Here is a 13,252-nt window from a genome sequence, read left to right as displayed (position 1 = left end):
TGTTTCATCCAAAGTTGCACCTTTTAAGGATTGCGACAGAAAAGTGCCAAACTAGCCTTCGAATCGACCAAACAATTGCATTTATTCTCCATTCTTTACTCTCCACAAATGTGGCACCCATGTTGCCAAGATTTTTTTCACACCCAATTTTTCGTGCCAAATTTAAACACTGCACACTGTACCTCATGATATGCCTGTGGCCTAAACTATTTCACAAACCTTGATACGTCAATCACTCAAAACCTTATCTCGGAATTTGTCAATCACCTATTGAGGTCTGTAAACCAAGTGTTTGCTTGATCAATCCCTGTCTTATACAGAACTCTATTGTATTTTCCCCACGGTCACTCCTTGCTCCTAAGCCATAGTCCCCTTCCTCACTGCCATCTCTCTCTCTTACTCTGCAATGGTTTTCAGATTTCTGGGATTAAGAAATGTCGCTTGGGGTAAGAACGGGAGATTAGCGTAGATGTGGCAAAATTTCAAAGATACATAGCTTTGAATCCTTAACCACACCTTGAGATGAATGAGCAGGTGTTAGTTGTAGATTTCAAAAAAACATCTGATAGAGTGAATTTGGTAGAATTAATGAATGTATTTTGTAAAATAGGACTAGATTGGAGGGTTAGGAGATTTATCTGCAACCTGTAGATGCCTCAAACTTCTGAGGTGTGAGTGGCGGATGGAGAGTCTGGAATGGGGAGTAATAGGAAGAAGAGCACAGCAGGAGCATTCTTCATCACCTGTACCATTAAATATATATGTGGAGGAAACTATTAAGGAGGCAAGGGAAGAACTGGAGAAAGGAATGAAAGCCAGCCAGGAATCTATTGAATCGGTTAGATTTGGTGATGATCGAGCTTTAGTTTGTCAGTCAGTCAAGGGATTACAGGCATTACTGTGTTCATAGGCATTACAGGCATTACTGTGTGTGCGATAGGCATAGCATGAGAATAAATGTAAAAAAAATTAAGGTTATACGGTTTTTGAGAAAGAATAAGGTTAAGGGGCATAAGGAGAAGAATTGCATTGAACAAAGAAACTAGCACTGGGTAAGGATATAGAGTGAGGATGTTATGAAAATTCTCATCAAAACTTTGAAATGGAGCATGGTTTTATACGGTACCAAATATCTATGAGAAAATATCACATACATACATTTAATTCAGCCCTTTCAATAATTAAAGGGTATGCAATGGTGGTTAAATATTTTCTGCACATAGGTTAATACTTTAATGCAAGTGCAAAATTAGCAAAATGCAAGCTCAGCATTACATGGCCTCAGTCTGTATTTCATAAGTTATAATTCTTCATTGGACCTACTTAATTTTTCAATACTAATCAGTAAATACAGCTTAATGACATGAATGCTGAATGGAAATTTGTAGAACACAACACTGGTAATAAATGATCAACTAACTGAATTAAATAATACACAAGTTAACGACTGAGTGTATTACTTGAGATATATAGTAGTTTCCATGCAAAATTATTTAACCACCAAACTGAATAAAGTATTTTGCATGTCAAATGTTACCATGCACAAGCTTGACAAATTGAATGGGCATAGACTAAGGTACTGTGATAGTTTCAAGATATATTATTAATGAAATAATTTTCATTATGATGTCATTGTCCCTTAAAGGGGTTCAGCAAATAATAGAAACCTACCTGCCTTCTTCCTGGCAGGAACCCTCCGACAGCAAGGGGCAAGATGGTGTCAAATCCAGAGACATGGATCCACCATCTGTTGCCACTACTGGGGCTGTGTCTGCCCTGAGGGCCTAAGAAATCACCAGCCACGTGCAAGGGCAGCAGGGGTGAGGGACACTTGACACCTGGAAGTGGGAAATACACTAAGTTATTGATTCAACTGATTTATTTTACCAAACTTTTTTATCTTCTAAAAATATAAGAAACAATAAAATACATCCTGATTGTATTCTATGTTCCTCTCTATCAGTGATCTCATTACAGCATTATGTGTGTCTCTTCCCTTTCTGAACCCAAACAATAATCATTTGTACGGCTATCCATCCTTTTGTTGATGATTCTGAGAACAACTTAAGCAGTATGCCAAATAAATATCTTGTTTTCTGTTCCTCACATATGAATACCTTTCTTTTTTTGGGTGGAAACTAACACATTTTGGATGAAATTCTCCATTAAATTTGGAAAACAGAAGAGTAATGTGAATTGGCCCTGTGTGAAGGGTTTAACCCATAATTTGACAACACTACATCTTTGGATTATGCCTTCTCATTTGTGGCCCAGTAATTAGACTGTTTAGACTGTAGATGGAGTCTCCAGCTGGGCAATTGAGCAAGGCTATTTGAATACGGCCCAGGGACCCATGGGGTCCTCAGGTCACCAGCAGGAGCAGCATGGCAGCACCCAATCGGCTTCCATGCTGACCACACGCATAAGCTGGAGTCATAATTTACAATTCGCTCAATTTCTTAAACGCGTGAGTTTGCATGTGTGTGAATGATGATTGTTTATTATCTGTGGATTGATGTAGCATATTTATTAAGGTATTAACTCCCATTCAGCCTTTTTTTATGCTGGCTCCTTCTCTCATGGTGAATCTAGGGACTTGACCACATTCACTGGTGACCTGAAGGTGTGCAGGCTGAGGGCATGATGTTCTGTGCCCCCCATAGCCACAAAATACACTAGTACTGAAGAATTTGAGAGATCCCGTTCAAATCTCTGTCAACACAGATGAAATTATTAAACTTTGAAATAGTTGCATTTCAATGTGCATTAGAGGATGACTCCATTAAAACTTACTCTTATGGCATTTCCCACCCTTTCTTTGAATATGGTGGCAATTGATGCATCAGTAAATACAGCCGGTAAAGAGTATCTGACCATTTGTAGCATGCTAAATGAAGAAAAACGTAGATTTTAAAGTGGTTCTGAATAGATAAAGTAAAACTGAATGATAGAAAATAGGTGGATGTGTTAAAAAAAGCATCCTCAAAGCATAGAACTAGAAATTCAAATAATAGAACACCAAATTAAAGTTGAATACCCTGGTGGGATAGCTGTTTCCATCAAGTTGAATAACTTTGAAAACCATGCCAAATAAGTATCTACAAAATGTTAAATGAATGCATGGTTATGCAAGGTAATTTATTATCAGTGTGTTTAAGGCTCATAGTAGACAAACTGATAATAGCACCTCACTCTTACTGCTGCATTAATTTTCTTTAACAAAGGCATGTAAAGTATAAAACCACCACAGAAATGAAGGATTATGAGGATTATTTCAAATTGAGCTTTTGCAAAAGCTCAACTTGAAAGCAAATGTAATCCAGATGGTATGTGAAAAAGCAATGTGTATGAGAAATATGCACCATTGGTCAAGGACAAGTACACTGATTAGAGGTCTTCAATTCATGCCAATATGAAAGAAGTTAGCGTTGTATTGTATGCTCCTTATTTTGTGTATGTCGACTTAAAAGATTAAGTTGAATTTTGACAATTCACAATTTTCAAATGCTGAAACTTCTTGCCCCATGTTTTGTGGCATTCAAGCTTAGAATGTTCTCTTCACTTTTCAATATGTATCCCTGACCAATGGGCATGCACCACTTGCCAAACATATGACTGATATAGGGGTCCCAACCTCCATTTGCATGATGTTTTCTACCAATTCACATGGGTGTATGATCTAGGAGGTTTTTAGAAAATGGAAGTGATGGAAACAGTTTCTTACAACTACCAATATTTTGCCATTTGGTTCTTTTTCATATGTTGATCAAGGAGAGCCACTTCTGCCCTGACTATGTGCCTTGCAATTTTAGGTTTTTCATTGTGTTCTGTGCATACTTTACATGCTTTGTGGTGCAAATAGTTTATTGGCGACTTTGATTTTTGGGAGCTATAGCAAGTACTAACAGAGCTCAAATCTATTTTTAGTGGAAATTAAAAAGAGGGGAGTTGATCGATTAGTCAAAATAATTTTATCTCAGTGTCTCTTCATTCTGAGATGATTAGCTGACAATAAGTTCTGGAGCATAGAATTTCTAAGGGAACCAAAACACTCTCTGTAACCTAACTATTAAAATTCTGGCTGTTGAAGTTTTGCCTTATAAAATATTTATATCACTTAAAGAGCATATCATAGACCAGGGATGGCAAACCTTTGAGGTGATTGAGTGCCAACGTTTAGCATGTAATAAAAGCATACTCTTGACACCATGAAATGGCTCATAGCACCTCCCAGCTCTACATGTCAAAATAATTTTTCTGTGTGCCACGTTGGGTTCCCAAGTAGGAAACAATCTCACCCTCTCCCTGATGAAGAGGGGGTGTGTGTAGGTTTTCCCAGAAGCGATCCAATTCCAATGCAAACTGAATCTTGGTGACTTAGAGAGAGATCAAGAATTCTGTGCTCGTTTATTTGTCAAAATTTCCGAATTCAACCATACCGCCTTGAATATATGGTAATTTCGGCTGTCAGTCGAGAAGAGGGAAATATTTTTATTTACCCAGGGGAGCTAAGGATTGCATAATAAGATTATAACCAAACATACAATACTTATAACACGTCTTTTGCCGAGCCGGTTTTAATTTCCTACAAACATTACCTCATTGATTTCTTAATAACATGGATAATTTATGGTAATATCAAATTATAAATGGTTTAAATATGAACGCCCTAAAGAAGACGGTATTTAAGTCAAGCGGCAGTAATGCGACGTTAGCGTTATCTACCAGCCAAGATCTTAACTACGGCGTATTTGCTTTCTAAAACAGCGCCATCTACAAGCGGGTTTCGAAAGACAACCGAGTTACAGGCATTAAAAGGTTACTGGTTGACTTGGTAGGCTTAGGTTGAGCCCTTCTCATTCATACCTGCTGTTGCTTCTTAAGTATCAGTCGGTGTTGAATTTTTGAATAATCAATGACAAGAAACATAGTAACTCCTAATTTATTTAAATATTATTACGGCTTTTAATCATGAATTCCGAACCTGTCACTTGTGACTTTTTTGTTCAGAGGAAAAAGAGAAAGTTGACACTTTCGTGCCAAAATGTGACTTCAGTGAAAGAGAAGCCCAATTGCGTTGATGCCGAATCTGCGTTTCTTGAATTAAAAGATCTCTTCCCAGTGAAACAACTTTGCGGCCGCTTACCCCCCATTATTTTAGTTCATCAAGTTTACAGTATTTAAAAAAATAGAACTGCTGTTGACAAGGAAATTGTGAGAACATAGTATATCATTTGATTGTTAGCTTATCCTGGAGGCTTGTTGACTAAAAATTCTCCGTTTTACAGAACGAGCTCGTCGAAAAAGGTGTTCTCCGCCTGTTTAAGCTCGGAATGAATGTAACCACCATTGTGGCAATATTTTCCGAAGATTTCAATTCACACGTCTTAGGGCGTATTTGCCCATGCCAGGTGGTTACAAATACTGAAGGGCGACAGGAGGATCTCCAGCCTCCAACCATTAACAAACAATCGCCAGTTAATTCATCAATTTCAAAGGCACTGACTATAAAAAAGTGCCACGAACAGTTTTCTCATTCTAATAAAACTGGAAAGGAGTGCATAGTATGCCTTCAGAGTCGTGCTGCTGTACGTTTTATTTATGAAGTAATGCCAATGATTCAAGATGTGAGTGTGGACAAGGAAGTTCTTAAAATAAAATACAAATTCAGTGAAGAGGATATCAGGTTTGTTTCAACATTAAACTTGAAAGACTCCCGAGTTAAATGTATATATTCTCAATTTTAGTAACTTGATGGTACCTACCCAGTGAAAATACACCTCCACTAAATGAAGTTGAGGAATGTAATTTTCTTTGACGACTAGTTTTTAATTAAGTCGACCAAGTTTTTGTCTATATTTTGCTTGCATTGTGATGTTAGTTTCACCAAATTTAAATGGCCAAAATTTGTAATGTATTGTTTGCAGAACGCTGATGAATATCGGTCTCCTGGTGGTGCGTTCTGTTGGAAGTTATTGGCTCTCTTTCCCTAATGCTGGAGAATTTATGAAACATTTCTTAAAAGGAAGAGCAGCATTATTAAGGTTGATTAAGAAGTGCAAGTTTTCAGAGATTCTTCAGTCAGTGAGTTATCTTATCTACAAAGCAATTAATCCAAGTTTTAAACTCACAAAATAATAATATTAGTATTTTTTAACTGTTTTAGCTCTTTGTATTCATTACTTAAGCTATTTAAATATTTATTAATCTGATTAAGTGTTGCATTTTCTCTCACTCACATCTCTATTCTCTATCACATCTCAGTAGGGTGTGTGTAAGAACTATGGTTTGAGATGGAGGGATTCTGTTAATAGCTGAGGGAGATCAAATTCTGTTCTATCAGATGTGTTGGCCTCCTTGACAGTCTTAACTTACTTTGTTTTACCCATGTTGTATCTGTATAGCATATCTGCTTGTGATAACCTGTTTGACAATCATTACTCTGCTGTACAGTGGGATTCACTCATTTGTGAGCAATAGGGGAGATGATGATTACTCAAAAAAGGAGATATGTACCAGAAAAGCAAACTGGAGGAGAAAGAGTGTAGGGGAGACTGGGAGGAGAGAACAAAATCAACTCATTCACTCATCTCGAAAGAAATTGAAAAGCAATGAACATATAAGACATTACCTCACCAGCAATATACCACCCAGCAATGATTTCCTCCTTAGCCTTTCCGACTTAATCCTCACCTGGAAATCCTTCTCCTTTAACAATAAATTAAAATTTCAAATCAAGGGTTTTGCCATGGGCAGCAAGTTTAGCCCTTCCTATGAAAACCTTTTTCTTGGTCTCGCAAAGGAAAAATTTCTGATTAAACAACCACTGAAACCTCTTTTTGTGGCTCAGATATATCGATGAAATTTTCCTTCTCTGGCCAAATGGTACTGATTGACAGCATGAAAACATTCATTTCTGACCTCAATGCTTCGTCCTCTATCTCCTTCAATTCCACAGTTTCCTCCTTCCAAATCACCTTCCTAGATGTAAACGTAACATTATTAGACAAAAATGTTCACAATTTGGTACATATAAAACTGATCAACAAACAACAATACTTACATAAAAAGACTTGCCACCCATATCACACCAAACGCTCCATTCTTTATTCCCTATCCATAAGAGGACACGGAATATGCAATGACACTGATTCCCTTGATAAATTCCACTCAAATCTACAACATTCCCTCCTCAAATGAGGTTATCCTGAATCCTTCCTAAACAGAAGAATCCGAAGACATGCTTACACGCCCAAACCTTCCTCCACCGCAGAAACCCATCCTCTTTCAAGTTGCACCACTTACTTCCCTGGCCTAGAATCTCGGAGAATAATCCTAAAAGACCTCTACCTTATCCTCAAAAACCATAATTCGACCACCAGCCTTTTTCTCAAATGTCCCTCTGTAACTTATAAATGCCTCGCCAACTTATCAGATCTCCTCAAATCAACCAATCCACCCATCAAATCCCTACTCTGTCTCAAAGCTACTCCCATGCCATGCAATAAACCTATATCTAAAACATGTCCTATTTTCAAAACCCAAGCCCCATCCCTTTCCTACCTGCTTTTTAACTCTCTTCCACCAATTCCCTAGTCCTCATGTACCTCCAGCAATGCAGTTTACCTTCTGAAGGGTCAACTATGCCCTGCCTTTTACATGGGATGCCCATAAGTACCCAGCCTGACATAGAGATGGCAGTAGTTGTTTGAAAAATATCACCATTAGAAAGTATGCAATCTATAAAGCATAGGTTTCAAGTTTGAAGAAGCTACGCACAAAATAAATTCATTTTTTTCCAAAATTGTTGTGTTTTCTTTGTTGGGTCGCATACTTTTGAGATTGCCCTCTTAGTTTTTGGCCGTTGTTCACATGGGTCATCTTCAAGGAATGTGCGACCACGTTTAAATTCAGCTACCTACTGTATAAAGGTTGATATTGAAGGAGTAGAGCTACCATATACTTTGGTCAACTTTGGATGACTTTCCTAAGGGGTTAATCCATGCAAAACAAAGAAATTTATGGTCGCACAAAATTCAAGTTTTTCAATTTTTATGTAAAACACGAAGGATGCCTACTGCAACAATACTTGTAAACAAATGCCTTGAGAGAACTAGTTGAAACTTGTCTTACAAACTAATGACTCATGCAATCAGGCAGGAATCATATATTTTCACTGATTGTAATGCCATATCTGTGTCAGGCAGAGAACTTTTCACTTTACCCTCCTGTTTGTGTGCATATACTATATAACTTGACTTTTTTCCAAAATAATCTCATTGTACAGTTTCATTGGTTCTCAAGACATGACCGATTTCTTTTAAGCAAGTGTTATACAAGCAGGAAATTGCTTTGAATCATTTGTATGCATTACTAATGCAACATAATACTGCAGTCATGTATTATTATTATTAAAACTCACATGTGAATATAGACAATGTCAGGTTGTGCACAAGTCCCAAGGATTACAATCAAACTTGCCTTGGAAAAATAACATGACATCTAAAATCCAATCAGTATCACAAAAGATAATAAATAAAGTCAATCAGAAAAAAATACTCTTAAAGGAAACTTCCAAACACCAATCTCTAACACAAAAATAAGAAAATCTCCACCTCATCAACATCAGTTACTCTAACAACAAGAAAAAAATCAAAACTAAGCTGTCGCATACAATTTTACACGACATATCAATCAAAGTATTATATACTGTTAAAATCTTTTCTTAAAAGTATTTACCCTGTTATGAAAGTAAACTGTATATTTTTTGCTTATGAATGTTTATTACAGATTAATTATTTGTATGTTTTGACCTGAAGAAAGAAAAAATATACTATGAATATTTTCAGGGATTAAGTAATTCCGGAGGTACTGGGGCTACCAACCGGATGGCCCGGGCTTAACCCCTTGGAATGCCTCTGGGCACCCTCAGTTTCACCCATGCTGTGATTCTTTGGGCATCAAATCTTTCTTGGAAAGCACAGATGGCAGAGATAAGGAATTTTCCACCCTACCCTTTTCTATCAAACCAAATTACAGGTTAATTACTGATTTTTAATATTTTCAGGAGTTGGAGAAACGGCAACTGGATAAGGCAGCTAAGTTTGGCATCCAGTACCATATTCATGATTTGATTGGTGGGGATTTTGTGGACTGGTGAGTTGATTCTGATTATGCAACTTATAAACATTGTGAAATTTTTTTATACAAATGATTCATGCATTCAAGAATGTAATACTCATATGCCTCCCCATGGACTACAGCCATGAAGTATTTGAGGGACTAGTGTTCTCTGATGACACCTAGAGCTGTGCTGTCAGGAGCAATGGTGTTTACTCCTCTTAGGTCACTCATTACAGGGAGGTCAAAGAGTAGGGGCCTGACTAAAGGTAGTTTGTTCAGCATCTATTCATCAGTGAGGCAGTTTCAAAGGCTTTTGACCATACAGAGTGATGCTGTCAAGTTAATATTGAGGATATCAATGGGACACCGCTTCAATTATTCATTTCATGAAATCACCATATCCAGCTACAGATTAACTGAACCCTGACAGCTCTGGGACTTACCCCACTCGTTTACCTCCTCACATTGGAGGAGGCTGGGCCTCAAGGCAAATGTGGAGGCTGGTACATTATTGCTGTGCCTTTTGTCTAAAAATTCATAGACAAGCAGTGAGCAATATGAACAGGTGTATAATCATGGTGCAAAAACTGTGATTGTTTCACCCATAATACAGGCATTTTTTCATGAAAATGGCATTGAACTTCTGTAGTACTCTTTGTTGATTGTTTGACCTAGTGGCCTCATCTCATGGTGCACGATTCAAAATTATTAAATTCCCGTTACTTTTTGAACACACCTCATATATCTGCACCATGATAGCCCTTACATTGCTAAATCTTGCTCTTCAGTCTTGTTCTGACAATTTTATATCCTGCACTATCCCCTGACATTAACCATGTCTATCTTATTCTCTGATGTTTCTTAGAGAGGGTCTTTGCCCCTGCCACATTTTTCTTTGCGGAAATCTGTTTTTCTCTCTGTGTTTTGTTGTGTTTTCCCAATCCAAATGATCCTGCATTGCTTCCCTCTTAGCCCTTGCTGACCACAGTGTTCCCGTCCCAATCAGGAATTAGGTTCTCCTGCCCTTTTACTCCTCAGTGAGTTTTTTTTGGTAGAGGTTCATTAATACTGATGTGCAAAAATATTTCTGATTTCCCTAGTTATCATTTATTTTGTTTTGCATTTGGTTTTCTGCAAAAAGGAGTCCAGTGCAAACAGAATAATAAATTGCTTACTTACTGAATGCAAACTTTCCGCATACACAAATCTTCTGCGGAAAGTAAAGGCTGGCCATACAGTTGAAAGGTAAACAATACCAATAGTGTCAGCTTTGAATCATTTACTAATGTGTAATGGTGACTCCCAGTCTAGTCAAAATACAACCATCATAATTAAAACAATGCCTGACTCTCCACTTTCCTTTGTAAATAGTCGTCCATTTACCATTGATTAGACTGCACTTCAGTTGCCTGGTGTGCATTTGGGCATTACTTTAATTCTATGATCTGATTCTGAGCATAGTGTAAGGATGCAGAAGAAAAGAAGCAGTTGAAATAATACAATTGATACAATTTAAAGATCGAGAATGAGCAAGTCCAATGATAAGATTTTATGTTTTTGACTGGCCACCAGTTTGTAAACACTTTGTCAAAATTATTTCCACCATTTCTGGAAAATTGACTTAATGTAGAGGAACAGAACACACAAATTTAAGTGTTCTGCAACTCTCTGAGAGTCAAAGCCTTAGGAATTGGGTGTCTTGAATCCTTCAGGAGCTATGAATCTGTGCATTCCCTTCAGGGCATCAAGAGCAACAATATGTGACATGCAACTTGTGTCTATAACTCAATGGATATAAATGTTATTGCCTGAAATGTTGGCATTAGTTGTCGATTTTTGCTTGGTTCATTCACTGAATGTAATGCATACTTTTCACATAGTTCCAATGAATGCTTCCACCTTTTTCATCAACTGCTCTGTATTTTCATAATTCATCATTGTTTTAGAATATCGATATTGTTAGCAGAAATAAAATTATTGTTTTTGTCTTTGGTTTCATCATTGATATTGTTTACTTGAAATTTACTTTCAGTGTCGAGTCCACATCAGGAACATTGCTGAGATTTACAGCAGCAAATGAGAAGTGATGAGAAAAGTTCCTAAACATGTTCTCAGCATTTATGTGATCAGTGTTTCATTAGAGAGAGAGAAACAATTTCTTTGTTAAATTCTTTGTTTGATGGGATTTTTGTATAAATCGGTGATGAAAGATTAGATATTAGATGATATATGTTGCTCATGGAATGAAAATATTCCTTAATAGGGAGATGTTTTTGTTAAACAATGGTAATTTAATACTATATTTATTTCTATTTATTTGAGAGCCCCTATGTCTGTTTTTCTAAAATTGTCTTCCTGAAAAGTCTGTATTAAATGCCAGCAATTATTTCCTTGCCTCCAAAGAAATAAAATCACTTTTTGGTCTATACTTTGTTGGTCTTGTCTTCCTGTTGAAACCACTTCAGTTTCAGAGCTAGGAATTATGCACACCGAGGCAGTATGCAGAGCTAAAGAATGTGTCATTGTATTGTATGTATGATGGGGTTTAATAACATATTTTATGCCATGCTATTTAGGGCTTATGAGTCTAGTAGTATGCATTGCAAGTGTTTATTATGTACCTACCTTAAGCCAGCAGATGGCTGCTAAAAATTGAGATGACTCTGATTCCTTAAAATGGAGGATGCCATGTACATTTTATTTAATGCAATACACGTGCTTGTAATGAGCTGTGTGTTTTATACTGGACTCTTTGCTCCTCTTACACTGGGAGAAATGAAATTTGGGCATTTTAAATCAAATTCTAAAAATGTACAATGCATATGAAGAGGATATATGCTCTAAAAAATGTGTAGCAGGTGTTCAATGAGAAAAATTATAATTAATGGGGGTGCAGAGTCCTTTCACTGAGAGGGCACAAGGGTATGCAGTACAGTAACACCAAGGTAAAGTAGTTTGGAGTATGCAGGAGGAGCTGAAAAACTTCATGATGACTGAAGGTTTTTTGTTTCTTTATTTAACATTTTAACGTAAATTGAAGATCCAAATCTTCCGGGATTTACTCCACATCGGTCCATATTGCTGGGACATCAGTTTTGCAGGTGTTGTGCAGTTGGCATCTTCAGGTCAGAAGTGACACTCATTGCAACGCTAGCAAAACTGTTGTCCCAGCAATATGGACCGACACAGAGTAAATCCTGAAAGAATTAGATCTTCTATAGTTGCACACCATGGAAGCCTTCACAAGGCATTTTAATGTAAGTTCAAGAATGGGATGGCTGGAATATAATTTGAGACATTTAATAATTTACTCTTGACTTTTATCATTTTGGTAAAATTAAAATCAAACAGCCTAAATGGAAGCCAATGGGCACATGACCACTAGTGCGTGCACCTGTGAGAGCGGTCACCCCTTGTGTTCCATGCATTACTCCATGGGTTGCAGGGATTTTGAGGATAGGAGGGCCGGGAGGAGAGGGAGATGTTGCTCGTGAGGACCTTTTGTCCCAGATGGATAATTGCCTCTATTGAGCTTAATTCAATCCATGATTTCGAGGTTCAAATTCTTGATAAAAAGGAGACTTACATGAACATTTCCATGGCTATGATAGGACTGATACCCAGTAACTGTTAATGAGAATTAAAGACTTTTTACCACTGTAATGAAAAAATAAATTTATACTTAATTCAGTCATTGACTTTAGACCTTGACATGATATTTAGGAAATATGTAGTGAACCATTTGATCTTAATCTCTTGGGCCTGGTTACAGCCATCTACCCCTGCTCTTTAGATGCCATTTCCTGCTGCTGATGGTGCGGCAAAATCTGCTTAATCGCCAAAGTGGGAGCTAGACTTTCTCTCTGTCTAAACTGTTTTTAACATTATATTTCGCTATCCTCTGCTAACCCTTCCTTATTCCCCTCTTCTCCCATTCAAACAGCATTGCCCCTTCCAGACACACATTTCCCTCCCCTTCCTCCAATGTGAAAAAATGCCAATAAGAAGATCCCCCAATTGACTGCAGTTTCTACGTGAAGATGATGCTGTACATTGAAACCAGTCACGTAATAAATCAAGATCTAGTGGAAAAGTATTATCATTTATTCATCATAATGACCAGGTTCTT

The 13,252-nt window shown here is 37.3% G+C and overlaps 1 protein-coding gene across 1 annotated transcript; it reads left to right on the top strand.

The window, feature by feature from the left end:
- The first annotated feature begins 4,824 nt into the window (after positions 1 to 4,824).
- On the top strand, positions 4,825 to 11,520 carry LOC139695168 (inactive serine/threonine-protein kinase 19-like). Its single transcript, XM_071593833.1, has 5 exons — positions 4,825 to 5,214; positions 5,289 to 5,686; positions 5,928 to 6,084; positions 9,068 to 9,156; positions 11,156 to 11,520. Exons 2-5 carry the CDS (start codon positions 5,334 to 5,336, stop codon positions 11,208 to 11,210), a joined length of 654 nt encoding a protein of 217 aa, XP_071449934.1. The 5' UTR covers positions 4,825 to 5,214; positions 5,289 to 5,333; the 3' UTR covers positions 11,211 to 11,520.
- Positions 11,521 to 13,252: the final 1,732 nt, after the last annotated feature.

The sequence above is a fragment of the Hetaerina americana genome, unplaced genomic scaffold (genome assembly GCF_022747635.1).
Source record: "Hetaerina americana unplaced genomic scaffold, ioHetAmer1.1.p SCAF_6, whole genome shotgun sequence".
NCBI lineage: Eukaryota > Metazoa > Arthropoda > Insecta > Odonata > Calopterygidae > Hetaerina > Hetaerina americana.
The sequence above is the reverse complement of the archived record's forward strand: the minus strand, read 5'-3'. Positions and strand labels throughout refer to the sequence as shown.